This window comes from Sturnus vulgaris, chromosome 16 (assembly GCF_052056855.1).
Source record: "Sturnus vulgaris isolate bStuVul1 chromosome 16, bStuVul1.hap1, whole genome shotgun sequence".
Taxonomy (NCBI): Eukaryota; Metazoa; Chordata; class Aves; order Passeriformes; family Sturnidae; genus Sturnus; species Sturnus vulgaris.
In genome coordinates this window covers 14,575,674-14,594,175 of record NC_142258.1, presented here as the reverse complement: position 1 = coordinate 14,594,175, position 18,502 = coordinate 14,575,674, and the positions used below count along the sequence as shown (strand labels likewise).

Below are 18,502 nucleotides of genomic sequence, written 5' to 3'. Positions count from 1 at the left end.
AGCCACGGGCCACCCACGAGCACCCAGGCTAAGAGATTCCCCCCTAACTGTGCCATGTCCCCTGTGCCAAGGCTGACCAGAGCCTGGGCATGTGGGACAGAGCCCTGGGGGACAGAGCACGGGCTCCTCGCTGACTCGCGGTGTCCCGGGCGGGCGGGCTGAGTTTGCTCGGTCTCAGCCCGTGCTGGCGAGCCCGGAGGCAGCAGCGGGCAGCGGTGCTGGAGGCCGGGCAGGCGGCATTGGAGGAGTTAACTCGCAGCCTCGCCGCGGGAGTCGGCAGCTATTAATACTCGCACGCTGCTTTAGCTGTCAGAGCGAGCGGCTGCTCTGCCGGTGAGACGAGCCCCGCGGAGCCGCCGCTCCACGACGGCACAACTTTCCCCCTCCGTGGTGTGTTGGGCTGCCGGACCCTGCCGGAGCCCTGCAGACCCTGCCAGACCGCGCTGGATGCTGTCAGACCCCACCTGCTGCAGGGGACACTTTCGGTCACCGCGGCATTGGCACTGTCCGGTGCCCCGGGGCAGCCGCTCCCCACGGCCTCTGAAGCATCGCGGGGCCTGGCCGGTGCCTCGGCCCGCCCTGCCGGACCCCCGGTGCTGGTGATGCCATCCCAGGTCGCTGCTCGCAACCCCTGAGGACTGGCAGTGCCACCGGCCGGGCAGCACGATGGGTGCCGGGGTGGCACCGGGCATCGCTGGCCCCGGCGAGAGGGGGACGCGGGACATGGCACAGCCCGGAGCTGCCTCCGTGCCCGGGCAGCGGCCGGTGCCGGCCGTGTGACGGGCTCCCCGACACCATGGCCCCGGCAGGGCCAGCGTGAGCCTCCGGCCACCGCCGGCACTGGCGAGGAAGATGCCAACATCCCTCCGGCACTGCCTGCCCTGCGGTCGCCCTCGCCCGGGCGCGGTGGCCACCGGACCTGAGCGATGGATTCCTTCTGCTTCGTCTGCTTCCAGAAAGAGGAGCTGCAGCCCCTGCACCTGCACAGGTCAGTGCCACAACTCGGGACAGCCCCGGTGGGGGCAGAGCGCTGGTGGGGACACGCCATGAGTCCCCGGGAGGGCACGGACCGGGAGCGGGACACCGAGCCGGGCTGGGGGACAGTGCGGGCACGGGCCGTGCCAAAGTTTCCTTGGGAGCAGGCGCATCCAGGGGAGTCTGGAGCCCGGTGCTGTGCCGGGAGAGCTGCGCGCAGAGCACAGCACGTGTGTCCTGCCGGGATGTGCTTCCCTGGCAGCAGCTCTCCAGGGAACCCGCTGGGCATGCCGTGCCGTGCCGTGCCGTGCCGTGCAGTGCCAGCTCAGCGCTGCTGCTGTGCCCATAGGAGCAGTGGGCAGCAGCGTGTGCGCCCACGGCCCCCCCGAAGCCATCCCAGAACCACCCCCGGTCCATCCTGGAGCCATCCCACCCATCCCTGCTCACCTGAGCAGGGTCCTGGGCAGTCTTTGCTCCTCGCTGCCTGGCTGGGGCCGGGGGCCCAGTGCAGTTGGGGGGTCCACAAGGAGAGCCACGAGGGTCCCCGAGGCCTGTCCCCCTGGGCAGCAGCACCGGCACTCGGCTCCCCCTTTCCCGAAATCTCCTCTCCCATCGGCGCTGCTGAGCGACAGCCAAGGAGAATGTGGCGGTGCCGGAATTAGCCGGGCAGCCGGCAGGATGCGAGGTGTGAATGCTGGCACATGTTGTGCCCAACTGCTCCTCCGTGGCACTGAGCCACTGCCGGCTCCTGTTCCACGCTGCCAGCCCCCAGCAGAGCCCCTGCCTGCCCCAGCCAGGAGCCCTCCAGGCTCTGACTGTCCCCAGCGAGGTCTGGGGGGCCTCAGGGCCATCAGCTGGATCAATCCGGGCAGTCTGTCCTTCCACCTGGGTTGCAGGAAGATGTAAGAATTGTTTTGGTGTAAATTACGAGTTTTTGGAGCCTCAGTTCCCTCGAATCAGTGCTCAGGTGGGGGAACGGGGGTACCAGGGATGGAGAGGGCCTGGGTGTGGGTGCTGGTGGCTGGGGAGGCACACAGAATTCCCAGGGCTCCTGTCCCACAGCCCAGCCCGGGCTCGGAGCTGGCCAGTGGCATCCAGCCTCTGTCAAGCCACAGGTGGCATCGTTTGGCATTTTCAGCCGGGGGGGAGCACCCGGGGTGGCAGTGTGGTGGCCCAGGGTCCCGCCTCCCTGCTCGGGGGACGGCGAGGGACGGACAGCCATGGCTTGTGCCCAGAGGCTTCTCCCTGTCCTGCCCTACTTCAAGGTGGGCTGCACTGGAGTGTGTGTGGGTGTGTGTGTCCGGTCCCTGAACGCCCCCCTGTTGTCACCAGCTTGTCCCTCAGTCTGTCCCCATACCGTGGGGACGCAGCTGCCATCGCCTGTCACCTCCAGCACAGCCCCACCGGAGGGGCTCGTCGGGGTGACGGGAGGTGCTGCCAGAACTGCTCCCTGCTCTGTCACCGCCCTGGCTCCCGGCCCTGGTCCTGCCCCCTGTGCCAGCACGCGTGGGCGCTGTGGCAGTGTGTCTGTCCCCCATGTCTGTCCCGATGTGTTTGTCCCTTCATGTTTGCCCCCCCAACATCTGCTCCCCGTGTCTCTCCCCTCTCTGTCCCCTCTTGTCTGTCCTCGCGTCTTTCCCGCTATGTCAGTCCGCCCGTGTCTGTCCCCGTCCCCCCGCGTCTGTCCCCCCGTGTCTCTCTGTCACCCCATGCCCGTCCCCGCAGCCTCTAGATGGTGCCAGGAGAACGGGCAGCGAGCGGAGGCGGCGGGCGGGCGGTGCCGGCTGCTCTTGGGGTACCGGGGTGCCAGGGCGGGCCCCGTGGCTCTCCCCGTGCCCCCAGTTCAGTCTCTCCTTCCCCTCGAAGAAACCCGTTCTGCTTCTTTTCCCAAGCAGCCCATCCCAAAGAGCCCGCTCCTGTCCCGTTCCATCCCAGTGCCTGAACAGCCTCATTGTGCTCCAGGCTCAGCACCATTCCCAAGATCCCGAACGCGGCCGGTGCTGCCCCAGTCCCGGCCAGGGGATTCATCCCTTGGGGCGCTGTGTCCCCGCCGGGCTGCTCGGTCCCTGCCAGCCCCGGGAGCCCGGGACGGGCTCTGGGCCGGGGCAGCCCCCGAGGGTCGCTGGCGGGGCTCGGTGTGTGTCCATCACCAGCGGGGCTGTCCCGCGGCTCCCGGGTCCTCCCCTTCCTGACCTTGAGAGCAGCCACCGGGAATTCTGTGAATTCTGTGAATACTGGGAATCTCTTGCCAGCTGTCACCGCTCGCGATGGCAGCAGGGGCACGGGGGGGACACCGAGCTGGGGGGGGTCTGAGCCCCTCGCCCCGCTCTCCGGGAACCAGCTCCCACCACCCCTTCCCCTGGGAATCGCCATCCCCTGGGGATGGGCTCTGTCCCCAGGGACCGAGGGGACGAGGGCTGTGTTCCCCGGGCTGCCCCGGGGGTGCTGGCCCCGCAGGCGGGACACGCCGGAGCCCCCCGGGGGGAGCGGGTCCCCTCCGCCCGTGCTGCGGCTCCCGGCGTGCTCCGCTCCCGCCTTCCCTCCCTCCTTCCCAGCGCTGCTCCTTCCCAGCATCCCCGCAGCATCCCCGGCAGGTTTGGCTCCTGTCACCCGAGCGCCACAGGCGCGGGTGGCCGTGGGACCCCGGCCCGTGTGGGGCTCAGCCCCTCGGCTCCCGCTCTGACCATGCGGTGGCGAAGGGACAAGCGACCTTCTCGCTCCATGCCGAGGGGATTTGGCACGCTGGGAATGTTTGGGGATTTCCAGGTCATTTCCCGCTGCCCACGCTGTCCAAGCGCATCCCAAGGCACGAGCCGGATATTCCCTTTCCGAGCACAAATCCCAGGGACACTCGTGGTCCCTCGGGGAGGCGGGGGCTCTTCGCACGGTTTGGGATTGCACGAGGTGATAAACATGTTTGATCTGGCTCCTTTCATCTCGTTAATCTTAATTAGTTATTAATATTCCGGGAGTGCTTTGAAGACCACGAGCTCAGTGCAGGCTCTCCCTGGTACAACTGGTGTTACTATGGCTCAGTGTGCGTGTCACCCACGTGCCACCGAGGGGCAGGGATGCCCCAGAGGGACCCCACGGAGCCCCATGGAACCCCCGGGAGTCACACGGAACTCTGCTGAGCCCCACGGAGGCCTGACAAGCTCTGAGGAGCCCCACAGATCCTTAGGGAGCCCCACAGATCCCCAAAGAGCCACGTGGGCTTCCACAAAAGCTCAGGGAGCCCTGCTGAGCCCCATGGAGACCCATGGAACCCCACACAGCCCCATGGAACCCCACACAGCCCCGCTGAGCCCCCATGGAGCCCCACACAGTCCCATGGAGCCCCACACAGTCCCATGGAGTCCACAGAGCCCCAAGGAGCCCCACACAGCCCTGCTGAGCCCCACGAAGCCTTGCCAGGCCCAGCTGGTCCCAGTGCCAGCTCAGTCCCTGTGCACAGCACCAAGATGGTGACACAGGGAGCTGACCCAGGTGTGGGGCGTGTGACACTGTCCCTGCAGCCCCCCCCGTGGTTCCTGGGCCGGCTCCCCGGGCAGCAGCACCTCCCGCCTGACCTAGAAACAGCCCCGAGCTATAAATAGGGAGAGAGTTGACAGAGAGCTCGGAGGAGCCGCTCGGAACGCGGCGAGCAGGAGCTGCGGGAGCCAGGATGGCACCGCAAGGACAAGCAGGGGACACGGGGGCGAGTGGCCTCGGGAAGGGGCGAGGCTGGAGCCACCACATCCCTAGCGGCCCATGGAGCGGCTGCGGCTTTCCCTGGCCCCTGTCTGCTGCTGCAGTGACACAGAGAGGCCCCAGCTCTGCCCGTCTCCCATGGTTTTCCTCTTTCGCCTTCACGCCTCAGATGCTCTCCTGCCCTGCCCCAGCCCCCTCTCCGAGCACCGCCAGCCCCACCCAGCCCACCCCGGCCGGCCGGGTCACTGCGCTCTCCAGCATTTCTCCTCCCAGTCTCATTCCGATGCCTCCACCCCGGTGGGAATCAGCCATACTTGGAGCATCCCAGCCTTAGGAGCCGGGAGCTGTGGCAGGAACCGGGGGGGATGGAGGGGACCGGCCCCGGGAGCCGCAGCCGCCCCTCCGGGGGCTGCCGGGCGGGAGGAGGGTGACAGTGGCACAGCCGATGCCGGCACAAATTGAAGCGGAGTGTCGGAGTGTGATTCAGCCTCTTGCCTTAAAGTCATTCATGAAAAGATTTAATTGCTCCGCATCCTCAGTGCGAGCGCAGCGGAGCCATCCGTGAGTCAGTGCCGATGGCTCCCCGGCCCTCCCCGCTCTGTGGGGCCGCAGGGGCAGTGGGACGGCCGCGGTCCCAGCGGAGTGGGCACAGCTGGTGTGTGGGAACAGCCCGTTGTCCCCCTCGGAGGGTGGGGCAGCCCCAGGACTGTGGGTCCTCTTAAAGTGACATCGCGGGAGCGAAGGGACCTGGCACCCAGCTGAGAGACAAGGAAGTCCCCAAGCAAATCCTGGCCTGTGTAAAACATCCCTGTTTGGCCTTGGTGGGCACAGAAGAAAATCCGGGAAGACGAGGTGTGCCCAGGGATGCTCCACGAGGGAGCACGGTGCCGACCAACCCCTTACCTTCCTCCGGGAGAGCTGTCACTGTGCCCCAGGCCGGAGGTGCCTGAGAGCTCCTGGTGCCCAGCTCTGGCATCACTTGCTGAAAGTGTTGCCAAATTTAAGGCACCTGAAGGGAAGCCCCTGTGATGTCTTTGTTTCATCTGGCATTCCCTGGCTTGGCCTGGATGTTCCCACCATTCATGAGCCACAAAGGAAGACACATGTCCTGCATACATTGAGGAGCAGCATTTTGGGGGGCTGTCTGTGCCATGGTGGCCATCACCTGTGCCATGGTGGCTCAGGTTGCCCAGAGAAGCTGTGGCTGCCCCATCCCTGGACATGTCCAGGACATCCGTGTTGGATGGGGCTTCGAGCAGCCTGGGATGGTGGAAGGTGTCCCATGCCGGAGGTTGGAACAAGATTATCCTGAAGGTCCCTTCTAACCCAAACCATTTCTTGACCTAGGGTGGGCATCATCCACACCACGGGGGCATCACTTGTGCCAAAGGAGCGGGAGCAGAGTCTCGAAGGGCTCAAGGACAGCAGGGCCCAGGGAAGCAGCAGGACAGGGACCTGTGCTTTGGCATTCCGGCTGCACAGTGCTGGTGACCCCCGGATGCTCCAAGTCGGGGTCCTCGGGTGGGGTAGGGTGTGAAGCCACCACCCCCTGCAGGGCACCGTTCCCATCCCCATTGTCCCCAGCGCCTTGATCTGCTCCGAGCCGAACCCGCGGTACCGGAGCTCCGCACCGGGCAGGGAGGGGGATGCTCAACCCCGACCCGCCTTTTTCCTGGGCTGCTCCCGCACCGACTCCCCCCGGCTACATCGGGAGGGTGGGGACAAGCAGCGCCCCGCATCCCGCATCGCTCATTCCGCATCCCCCCATCCCCGCGGGGCCGGCGGCGGAGCCCCCCCTCTCCTCCCGCTCCTCCCGCTCCGCGCTCCCTCCCCGGGGCGGCGCCGGTGCCGGTGCGGGCGGAGCGCGGCGCGGGGCGGGCGCTGCCGGGGGCTGCGGGGGGCGCCGCGCTCCGCTCCCTCCGCTCCCTCCGCTCCCTCCGCTCCCTCCGCTCCTCCGGCGGCGGCGGGGCCGCGGCATGAGGAGCCCGGCGGGGCGGGCGGAGCGCGGCGGCGGCGGCGGCGGCGGCGGCTCCTCTCCCGCCGGGGACGGGGCGCGGCGGCGGCTCGCCCCTCCGGTAAGGCAGCGGTGCGGGGATGGGGGTGCGGGGATGAGGATACGTGGATGGGGGTGCGGGGATGGGCATGCGGGAGGCGCTGCCCGCCCGGTACCGAGGCCGCCCTTTGTTTGCCCGCACGGCGCGGGGAGGGGACAAAACCCCCATCCCGGTAGCAGCGGCGCTCCGGGATGAATGGAGCGGGGTGGGCACCGCGCGGTGCGGGCGCTGCCCCCGGGATCGGCCTCCCCGCCCCGGGTCTCTCCTGCGGCCGGTGGCACCTGCGCCCCGGGCGGCCCCGGTACGGCGGGGGAGCGAGGGGGAGGGACAGGGACAGTGGGGCGTGAGTGACACCGAGCGCTGCTGGGGCCGCGGGGCTGGTCCCTGGGAGCTCCCGGCGGGTTTGGGGGTGTCTGGAAGGGTGCGCTGACCTGGGAACAGGGGAAGGGGAGAGCAGGGAGAGGCGGCCTCGGGGGCAGCTCAGGCCATGTCCCCTCGTGTCCCCTCATTGTGTCCCCTCGTGTTCCCTCATCGCCTCCCCATCTCATCTCCCCTTGCTTCCCCTCATGCTGCCTCACCCCCTGTATTCCCTATTACCCAGCTTCCTGTATTCCCTATTACCTCTCCTCATGTTCCCTCATGTCCTCTTGTCATCTCCCCTCATGCCCCGTCCATCATCTCCCCTCGCTTCCCCTCATTGTCTCTCCTCATCGTGTCCTCTCTTGTCCCCTCGTCATCTCCCCGTGTCATCTCCCCTCGTCATCTCTCCTTGTCTCCCCTCGCATCCTTTCACCTCCTGTCTCCTTGTGTCCCCTCATCACCTCTCCTATCTCCCCTTTCACCTGCCTTGCTGTCTCCTGCTGTCCCCTGCTGTCCCCTGGCCGCGGCTGCGGGGCCGGTCTCCATCGCACCCCGGCGTGTCCCCGGTGCAGCGGGGAAGGGGGAGCGTGACCCACTTTCCTGCAGCTCCGGCCTCGCTGCCGCCGTGGCCGCGGGCGGGCGACGCCAGCCAGGAGCCCCAGCACAGCTCGGGGACCGGGGACAGGGTGGCCCGGCCTCGGCACCGCTCTGCCCTGGACCCACGGGAGGCGGAGGTCAGAGCTGGGTGTCCGTGTGCCAAGCTCCCGACCCGCCCGGTGTCACCGTGTCACCGTGTCACCGAGCCCGGGGTCTGCGGGAGGAGACCATGGCAGAGCTGGGAGCATCCTCCTTCCTGGGAGCATCCCAGTCGGCAGGGGCGATGCCCGGGCTGCACGGGGCACATAAAGCCCTTGGAGTGGAGTCAGGACTGGGTTTTGTGGCAGAGGGACGTGTCCCTGTTGTCGCCAGGAGCGAGCGGGGCCGTGGGCTCGGGCAGGTGCCGCTCGGGGCGTTTGTCTTTGCAGATCCCAACCGTGCAGTGCTGCCGGCGCTGGCGGAAGAGTTTTGGGAGGGAGATGATGACAGGCTGATGAAACCAATCAAACAATGAAGTAATCATAAATCCCCGGTGCTGGCGGCGAAGGCGGGAGGAGCTGCACGCTGGAGGAGCTGAGGTCCTAACGAAGCCATCCTGCTCGGCTGCAAAACCCCGGGAGGCCGAAGCACTGAAAGGCAGCCAAGGTCCTGTCACTGGGGCCGATGGACAGAGACAGCCCCGTGCGGATGAGGGCAGGGAAAATCCTGCTGGCAGCGCCGGGAGAACAGTGCGGAGGGCACAGGGAGCGGTGGCAGGAAGGAGGAGCGGTGCCTCCCCGGGGAGACTCCTGGCACTGCTTTGTTTGCTCTTTCCGAATTGGTCTGTGAAACCTGAATCCTGGGACCAAGGAAGCTTGTCACAGGCTGCTGGGCGGCATGGGAGATGGATCGGGCAGCGGGGGACACCACGGATGGGTGTGACAGGGCCTGACCTGCCCTACAGCTGGAACATCTGCACTGGGAGAGCAGCTCCTGCGACTGGGAGCCCGTGCCTGGCTGGGCGCTCATTGGCTTTGCCGAAGACAATCCTGCTGCCGAGCAGGCTGCTCTGGTCTAGGCAAGGAGCTGGTATGAGAATTGCTGGATAACTTGGAATTCAGTGCCAATTCAGTCCTAAACTGGGGGCACTGGGGAGTCCCAGTTGCTGCGGGTGCTTCGGTGGAGGTTTGGTGCTGGTTCCGGTGGTGTCCGTGGTGCTCCAGCGTTTCCCAGCGCTGTCCCACTGCTGTGGAGCCAGCTGGACGTGGAGATGTGCCCCACTCATGGCCTCTTTGAGGTGGCTGCTCCTCCTGGGCTGCAGGATGCTGGCAGAGGGGCTGTCCCCAAAGCACTGCCAGCAGCCGATGTCCCTGTGCCATGTGTGACCAGCCACCTCCTGGACACACTGGGCTTGTCCTGAGTGCCTTTGGATGGTCCTGGGGTGGCACGTGGATGCAGGAGCCCTTTCCCTGTGCCTGTTCTGCTGCTTTGGGTGAGGTGGGAGGTGGTGGCCGGCCTGGCTGGAGGCTGCCTGGCCATGGTGGGTGCTGGTGGCTCCGAGCCTTGGTGCGATTCCTGTCCTGCCCCCACAGCCACGTTGTCCTCGTTAGGCCAAGGTGCCTTTGCGAGCCCTCCCTGGGCTCCAGCGTGCCACAGCCCCTGGGAAGCACAGCTCATATCTGGTGTGCGGGTCCCAGCGGCACGGAAGAGGAGAGGATGTCCCTGGAATGGGGTCAGGCAGGAATGGAGGTGGCAGGGGCTGGAAATGGAGTGGGGCCCTGCGAGGCAGCAGCTCAACGTGAGGCATGGCCAAGGCACCACTGGCCCCTCGTTCCAGTGACACCAGGGTGGTGCTGGCATGTGGAGAACTGGGAGAGGGGACGGCTCTGGCAGGGCCCAGGGCGTGACTTTGCTGGCTCAGTGTGTTGTTTAGGGGAAACAGGGCAGGTTTGGAAGCTGGTTGGGGTGTGGAGGGAGGGAGGTCCCTCCTGAGGGATGTCCTGGCCTCCAGCCTGCTGGGCTCGGGTGGGAGTCGGTGTTACCTGCTCATAACTGCAGGTTTGGGGATGGGAATGGAGAAAGATCAAAGCTCTGCCAAGTGCAGGGACAGAGCAGTGTGGGCCTGTGCCCATCCCACTGCTGCATTTCACATTGCTCCCCTCTTTAAAGAGGAATCTGGGTTTTGCAGAACCCTGCCCTGCGTAGATTTTCCCTTAATTTTCCAAATTCCTTGCCTCAGAACAGCCCATGGTGCGAGTCGCAGCCCCTGGTGCTCACCCGTGCATCAGGCTCAGCCCAAACCCTTTTCCTGTAGCCTCCCTCAATAACCGGGTTGTTTTTCTGTCAGACTCTGATGTGGCCAGAGGGATTTTTTTTTCCCCTTTTTCCCTCTTAATTTCCAAGCAGCCGCTGCTCCAGCAGCCTCCTCTGCGGGAGCCTGGGGCAACTCTCCCGGGCGGCCTCTGCTCCTCTCAATGAGCTCCTAATGAGTTTGCAATTAGTTATCGGCAGAGCCGATGTGCCCAGGGCTGGGCGTGCGGCGGAGCGGGATGCAGAGCAGGGCAAAGCATCCTCCAGCAGGGAACGGCGCTGGGGCAGGATTGTCGGTGCCAGCCTCGGCTCCTGGCAGGATGCTGGGCTGTGGAAATGGGATAATGTCCTTCCGGGATGTGCTCCACGGCGCTGGGGATGGAGCCGGCAGGTTTGGGAAGAGGAGCGGCAGCTGCCGACGGGAGACGAGCGGCTGCCTATAAATACCTGCCAGGGAGCAAGGAAGAGGTGGGTGGATTATCCTCCTCACTCAATGAGATAAACGGTTCTGAAGCTTAAACACAGAACAATTTTAGTCTGAATAGTAGGAGAAATGGCTCGGGATGCGGAGATGACGGCAGGAACCGCCTGTGGCGAGCGGCAGGTCCCGGGGCCACGTGGCAGCAGCAGCCACAGCAACTCCGGGATCCTGAGCCCGGGGGGGCTTTGCCGGGACTCGGATGGGATGCTCATCCTCCCTCCCTGCTTGGGAAAGCTCCTTCAGCAACGCCTGGAACTGAGCTGGAATGGTGTGTTTGTGTTCCTTCGGACATGGTGCTGACTCTGCCAGGGTTTTGGGGCGGGAGAGGAGTTGGGGTGCTGGGAAAAAGCCCCGTTCTGGCTCTGGAGTGACCTGATGTGGCTGCCCAGGTGCTCCTCGGTGTCACTGGCCCGGCTGCAGAAGGATGTGGGACCTCAACCCCGGCCAGGCCAAGCTGGTGGCATCTGCTGCCACACTGGCACTGCCATCCCTCCATGTCCTGCTGTTCCCCATCCCTGCTGTCCCTGGGAGTGCACGGAGCTGGAACCGAGCTCTCGCTGCCTCCTGCTGCTGCCCCGCTTCGCTGCTCACGTCAAACCCAACATGTTTTCAAAAGCCTTTCAATTTTTAATGAAAACTTCTGCGTTTACACTTTCCTTGGCCTCGGCACGTCGGTATTTCGGTCGCTGCTGCTGTTTGGCTTCTCCTGGGATCGGTGGTGGCCCCGTGTTCCCGCCAGCCCTGACGAGGCAGGATTGTTGCTCGGAGCTGGCCGTGGCACTGCGGCAGGATCCCAGCACATCCCAATCCCTGGCAGCACATCCCGGTGCCAGCTGTGCCAGCCCACGCCGCAGCACGGGACCTGACTTGGCACCCCTGCTTCCCGTGATGTTCCTCGGTTGCTGCTTGGGAAGGAGACACCTGGAAACCCCAACAGGCTGAGCCAAGGGGAAAAACAAACAGCCCTTGACTTGGAGAGCACTTCCACAAGCTGCCAGTCCTCCCTCTCCTCTCTCCCATCCAACCAGCGGGGTTTTTCCTCAAACCCAGCCTTCCCAACTTGAATAATTGCATTTCAACGCCGGTTAATTAAGGGACATTGATGAGCGCAATCGTAAATCCAAGCGTAGCCGGAATTCTTCGTGCAGGATGCTGGGGGCTGTTCCCAGCGAGCTGCTGCTGATCCACCTCCACCTCCAGCACCCAGACACTGAGATGGTGCTCCTCTGCCAAGGGGCCAATGAAACACTATGGAGATGAGCTGCTTCGGAGATCTTATGAGTCAAACTGTTACATTTTTGGAACATCATGATGTTGAAGTTCCTTTTCTATTTTTTCCCCAACTTCCCAGGGAAAAAATATAACTATAATAAGTGAAGAAGCTGAGCTTTGGTTTGGGATGACAGGCAGCACGGTGGGGGGAAGGAAGGAAGGAAGGAAGGAAGGAAGGAAGGAAGGAAGGAAGGAAGGAAGGAAGGAAGGAAGGAAGGAAGGAAGGAAGGAAGGAAGGAAGGAAGGAAGGAAGGAAGGAAGGAAGGAAGGAAGGAAGGAAGGAAGGAAGGAAGGAAGGAAGGAAGGAAGGAAGGAAGGAAGGAAGGAAGGAAGGAAGGAAGGAAGGAAGGAAGGAAGGAAAAGTTGGAGATCCAACTCAGCCTTATTGGGAAGGGGCTGGGAGGATCCTTGTGTGGGATCCTGACCGTGGGGTGCTGCAGGTCCTTTGTGGGGTGTCTGGCACCATTTGGGGTTGCTGTCACAGCTCCTGTGTGGGTCTGAGCCCATGGGCACCACCTGAGCTCTCTCTGTCCATCCTCACCCACCTGCAGCCCTCCACGTCCCTGCCTGCCCAGGGTTTGTGCTTGTGCAGTGATGGAGGGTGAGGCAGTGCCCTGAAGACATCAGAGGAGATGCTGGGGTGGTTTCACTGCTGTGGTGGTGTGGTGGGCGACTCCGAGCTTGGATCTTCTCGTGGGAATGGTCAGAGTGAGGAGAAAACCATCCCTGGTTTGTTGGGAGTGAGGAATGTTGGTGCTGGCTGGGCCTGCCTCTGCTCTGCTTTGGTGAGATCCCACCAGGAATGCTGCATCCAGCTGTTGGTCCTCAGCACAGGAAAGACATGGATATGTTGGAACAAGTCCAGAGGAGGCCACAGTGATGATTATTGGGATGGAACACCTCTGCTGTGAGAAAAAGCTGAGAGAATTTGGATTGCACAGCCTGGAAAAGAGAAGACTGGGGAGACCTTAAAGCTCGTTTCAGTGTCTAAAGGGGCTCCAGGAGAGCTGTAGAAGGACTTGGGACAAGGATCTGGAATGAAAGGACACAGGGAATGGCTTCCACTGTCAGAGGACAGGGCTGGATGGGATATTGGGAAGGAATTGTTCCCTGGGAGGGTGGGCAGGCCCTGCACAGGGTGCCCAGAGAAGCTGTGGCTGCCCCTGGATCCCTGGCAGTGTCCAAGGCCAGGTTGGATGGGACTTGGATGTTGGGAGAGATGTGAGGGAGGGGTTTGCTGCAGAGCCATTGTGTCCCCTCTGGTGCCTGGGCACGGCCCTGGTTCTGCTCTGGAGCTAGAATACATCAGGCAGCCCTGGTTGCTGTGAGGTTCAGCTCTGGAGGGGCTCAGGACTGGACAGGGCTGGCTCTTGAGGTCCCCACTGGGGACACAGCAGCAGAGGGGACCCCAAAAGGCCTTAGCTCCTGTCCTGCACTGTGGCTGTGAACACACCAGGCCCGAGAAAATGTGTCCATGTGTGTGTCCCTGTGTGTCCGTGTCCCTTTCTCCTGTCCCTGTCTCTGCCATGCCTGAAGCCCTCCCTTTTACCCCAAACATCCCCCACGGAGGCTGGAGCATCCCCTCCAGAGCCACTGGGGTTGGTGGCCCCGGGGTATAGAGGGGTGGGGGCTGCTCAGGAGCCGTGGTTGCAGCCCTGGGGATGGGATGGGATGGGATGGGATGGGATGGGATGGGATGGGATGGGACACAATGGCTCTGCAGCCCCCACGGAAGCAGTGCCACCTCTGCCTTGCAGCGCCACCATGAGCGCGGGCTCGATTGAGCAGGAGCCGTCGCGCAAGCTGGGCTGCTGCGGGGTGCCCCTGATCACCGAGGACATGCAGTCCCTGGCCATCCGCACCCTCTCGGGCACCGACATCACCAAGCACTATGACCTCATCCGTGAGCTCGGCAAGGGCACCTACGGCAAGGTGGACCTGGTGTCCCACAAAAGCACAGGTGAGGGGAGCGGGGCTGGGAGCGGTGCTGGGAGCGGGGGACCCGCTCTGTCCCCGCCCCGGGCTCACTCCTGTTCCCTGCCCTCCACAGGCACCAAGATGGCCCTGAAGTTCGTCAACAAGAGCAAGACGAAGCTGAAGAACTTCCTGCGGGAATTCAGCATCACCAACACGCTCTCCTCCAGCCCCTTCATCATCAAGGTCTTCGACGTGGTCTTCGAGACCGAGGACTGCTACGTCTTCGCTCAGGAGTACGCCCCTGGTGGGGACCTCTTCGACATCATCCCGCCTCAGGTGGGACCCCAGCAGCTCCCTGGGAGCCTCTGTGGGATGTGAGGGCTCAGGGGGTGCTGGGAATGCTTTGTGCCCATGTGGGAGGGGGTGCAGGTGCAGGGACTGGGCACCTCTGTCTGGGCTGAGCTTGACCACAAGCACCTGCAAACAGGTGTGGGACCCATCACCCTTCCCCTGGGTGGCCTAAGATCCATCACCTGTCTTTAGGATCTGCTCAGACCCATCACCCTTCTTCTGGGGAAGTTGTGGCTGCCCCATCCCTGGAAGTGTCCAGAGTCAGGTTGGATGGGGCTTGGAGCAGCCTGGGACAGTGGGAGATGTCCCTGCCCAGGGCGGGGGTTGGAACTGGACAATCCTTAAGGTCCCTTCCAACCCAAATCATCCTGTGGGGAGCCTGACACCCACCACTCATCCCTTGGGTGGCTCAGGACCCACCACCATCCCCTACTTACCTAATAAAAGCACCCATGACCTTCAGACCAGAGATGTGGGTGCCCGGGCTGGTGGTACCCCACAGGGCTGGGTGCACCCCACAGGGCTGGGTGTACCCCACAGGGCTGGGTGTACCCCACAGGGCTCACGGCAGGTGACTGACACCGTGTCCCCCCGCAGGTGGGGCTCCCCGAGGAGCTGGTGAAGCGCTGCGTGCAGCAGCTGGGCCTGGCCCTCGACTACATGCACAGCAAGAGCCTGGTGCACCGGGACATCAAACCGGAGAACGTGCTGCTCTTCGACCGCGATTGCCGCCGCGTCAAGCTGGCGGATTTCGGCATGACCCGCAAGGTGGGCTGCCGGGTCAAGCGCATCAGCGGCACCATCCCCTACACGGCGCCCGAGGTGTGCCAGGCCGGCCGCGCCGAGGGCTTCGCCGTGGACACCAGCATCGACGTCTGGGCTTTCGGGGTGCTCATCTTCTGCGTCCTCACCGGGAACTTCCCCTGGGAGGCGGCGGTGGCGTCCGACGCCTTCTTCGAGGAGTTCGTGCGGTGGCAGAAGGGGCGGCTGGCGGGGCTGCCCTCGCAGTGGCGGCGCTTCACGGACAGCGCCCTGCGCATGTTCCAGCGCCTGCTGGCCCTCGACCCCGAGAAGCGCTGCCCCGTCAAGGACGTTTTCTACTTCATCAAGTGCGACCTCATGGCCGAGGTGCGGTGCCGGCCCTCCTACCGCTCCCGCAAGCACGCCAGGGACAAGCTCCCGGCCGGGCCCCACTGCCACGAGCCCGGCGGCTCCTGCACCCCCGCCCCGCTCAAGAGGACCGTCCTGACCGAGGGGAGCGGAGCCCGCGGCCCCGAGCCCGGCGCAGCCGCCCCGGGCACGGCGAGCAGGACAGACGGACGGCAGGACAAGGGCAAGGGGCAGATGGTCCTGGCCACAGCAATAGAGATCTGCGTGTGACGGCGGCTGCGCGACCCGCCCCGAGCCCCCGCCCCGGGGACAGGGATGGGGGAGCGCATCCTGGTGGTGGCACGAGTCGGGACCGGGCTCTGGGTTTCCGAAAGAAGAAAAAAAAAAAGAAAAAGGAAAAGAAACACAATCGAAGAGGAAAAGGACAGAACTGGTTGCGCTCTGTAGCGCCGAGGATGCCGATCCCCCCCGTCCCTCCTGGGCGAGGCCAGGGGCACCCACAGCCCTGCCACGGCTGTGCTGCTCCCCCCAGGCTCTCCCCAGCGTGGCCGTACGGGGAGGGCTCTCCCAGTACGGGGAGGAAAAGTCGGGGGCAATGGGTGGTGGGTGCCCCACTGGCTCTGCCCCCACCCCCTGCTCCACCCCTGTCCGGGGAGCGGGAAGGCCGATGACCCTGCACCGTGGAGGAGGCCTTTGGGGAGGTTTGGGTGGGTGGTGATTTGCCCTCTTCCTCTGGTCCCTGCCGCACTGCTGGGGACCGGGAGGGGATGGGGAGGTGGGTGACGGGGAGCCGGGGGGTTGCCGGCAGCCCCGGACCCCCGGCAGCCCCGGCTGCCTCCCTGCCGTGGGAGGTGCTGGCAGCCATTGATGTAGCAAGTGTCCCTGTCTGTGTGTCTGTGTGTCCCAGCCACTGCCACTGGCAGCCCCTGTCCCCCTGTCCCGCCCGGCTCAGGCCCTGCCAGGAATGGGTCCCTCTGGTCGGAGCTGCGCTCGGGGCTGTGCCCGGCGGGCGCGGTGCCGCCATCCCGCAGGTTGGATGCTCGGGGCCGGGCTGGCTCTGCCGTGCTGGCGTCCCCGTGGTCCCCCTGCAGCCCCTTTGTACCCAGGGACGGGAGGAGGTGGCAGCGGTGCCCCCCAGGCTGGCCTGCACAGCCCGGGAGCAGGGCAGGGAGCTCCGAGTGGCCTCCCGCGGGCCCGCCCGCTTCTCTGTGCTGTCCCCATCACCCCTCCTTGCTGTCACCCCTTCCCCAAAGCTGTCACCCTCCCCTGGGGCTGCCGGGGAAGCGGCAGCGGGATAGACCCTGCCGGGGCTGGCTGCGGCGTGGTGGCAGCAGCCACTGGTGGCCCCTTAGTGACAAGGTCCTCGGGTGTGTGTGGAGGTCCCACCTTCCCTCCTGGATCTGGGCACCCAGCAGAGCGGGGAGCTCACCCCACCGCGGCGGTGGGGAAGCTGTGGGGGCACCCCAAGGCAGGAGCACCCTGCTGTGGTTCGGGCTTCCCTCCCACGGGGTGGGTGCCGTGGGGCCGCCCCGGTGCCCCAATTCCCCACAAAGGGCTATAACGCTTTCCAGCAGCAGCAGCAGCAGTTTACAGAGCAGGGGCCGCCCCCAGCCCCCGCCGTGCCCCCGTCCCCGGCACCCCCCGGGCCCGGCGTTAGACGTAGCATTGCCCCACGTAGAGAGCTAGGCACCGGTTTTACTCCTCTTTGCCTTAGGTCCCTCGATGTCCTCGATCTTTCGTGCAATAATGTAGATAAGGGATCCCGGGTGCCCCGGGAGGGCTCGGTGGCACCGCCCGGGGTGTGTCCCAGGGGGTGCTCGGTGTGATTTCTGTCCCCGTCGAGGTCGCTGTGTCCGTAGGTTGTCAGGTTTTTATTTCCAGTTCCCTCAGCTGTCGGGTTTCGGACCTTCTTCCCGTAGGAGAGGCTGTAGTGTCACAGACGTTACCTCAGTTTGTCACTGTTGAAAAGGATTTAAAAAAACCACAACTGAAACCATAAAAAAATACAAAATACATAGTTATAAAAGCAACAAAAAATTTCTCAATGGCGGTGACGACTTTTTTTTTTTAATTATTAACTGAAGGAAACGTGATGCTGCTCGTGCGGGGGTGGAGGGCGCGGCCTCTGCCCTGCCGTGGCCTCGGGAGTGGCTGTCCCTCCACTTTCCCCCTGTCACCATGGCCATCCCGGGAAAGGGAGAGAAGGGATGTGGGGAGCAGCACTCATGGGTGGGGGGCACCCAGCAGCCCTCGGTGCAGCCCCCTCCGAACAGCCAGGGCTGCCTGATGCCGAATGTATTCCAGCCACGTCCGCAGGCTAATTTCAATTTCCTGGTAATTATGCAAATGAATGTGGATTTAATTAAGGGCAGATTTCATTAAAGTCTTCTTGGGGAAATGAGAGCAGGGTGGGGGAGAGCGAGGAGGAGGAGGCGGCGGTGGCAGGGAAGCAGAGATGAAGGCAGCGCCTGCCCCGGAAGATAAATGGCCCCAGGGGATGCGGAGGGGATGGACGGGATCCTTTGGGAGTGGGGACCCCACTGCAGGAGGCCAGGGCTGTGCGGGGCACGGCTGGGGCAGGGCGGGGATGGATGAAGCCCAGGCAGTGCAGCAGCCCTGGTGCATCCCCAGCCCCGCTCCGGGGACCGGGCAGCGAGTCCTGCTCATCCCCTGCTCCAGCAGCGACGGCTCCCGGCTCCTTCCTTCCCACCACGACAGGGAAAGCATTGCTCTGACACGTGATTCGTATTTTTCTCTTCCCCGGCTAAAAATACAGATTTGGCCACCCCGAGAGGTCTAGGAAATCAATGTCATTGTCACCAGGCGCTGGCTGGCAGGACTCTCCCCTCCCCGATCCAGACAAAAAAGGGATCGCTGCCATTTGACGTCTCCGAGCCGAAGCGTTCGCGCGGCTCCAGCGGAGCTGCCTTTAATCCAAAGTGAAACGGGGCTAATTTTATCCCGGCAAGGTCGGGATGCTGCGAGCCCGGCAGCGCCGGAGGGGCAGGAGCTGCTTGTCTCCAGGCAAAAGCTTCAGCCACAAAAAGCGGAGCTAAAGTTTGCCAAGCCACCACCCGCAGGGCAGAGGTGTCACCTGCCCGGCAAAGGTGTCACCTGCCCGGCAGAGCTGCAACCTCCCCGCCTCCCCTGCGGGTTTGCTCCCCGGTTCGGCCGGGTAGGCGGCCCGGACATGCCGGGGTCACAGCCGCTGACCTTGGGCAGTCCCCGGGCGAAGGATGAGCAACACAATCAGTGCTCTGAAAGGAAAATAATCCTGGATTTGGACAGATCCTGCAGGAGCGGAGGGAAGAGGGATGGGGTGGCAGGTGGGGAATGGTGTGGGTGTGGGTGCAGCATCCCGTAAAACCAGATCCTTCCGAGCTGGGAAGGCCAGGAAGGGCCGGCT

At 64.3% G+C, this 18,502-nt stretch overlaps 1 protein-coding gene across 2 annotated transcripts; it reads left to right on the top strand.

Moving 5' to 3' along the window:
• Positions 1-317: 317 nt before the first annotated feature.
• Positions 318-17,141, top strand: SBK1 (SH3 domain binding kinase 1). Of its 2 annotated transcripts, none has more exons than XM_088174605.1 (4): positions 318-992; positions 13,476-13,678; positions 13,769-13,971; positions 14,584-17,141. In XM_088174605.1, the coding sequence occupies exons 1-4, from the start codon at positions 853-855 to the stop codon at positions 15,364-15,366; spliced, it is 1,329 nt and encodes a 442-aa protein (XP_088030731.1). In that variant the 5' UTR covers positions 318-852; the 3' UTR covers positions 15,367-17,141. The 2 variants fall into 2 exon arrangements, with proteins under 2 accessions (XP_088030731.1, XP_014744024.1); XM_014888538.2 differs by lacking the exon at positions 318-992 and adding an exon at positions 7,864-8,744.
• Positions 17,142-18,502: the final 1,361 nt, after the last annotated feature.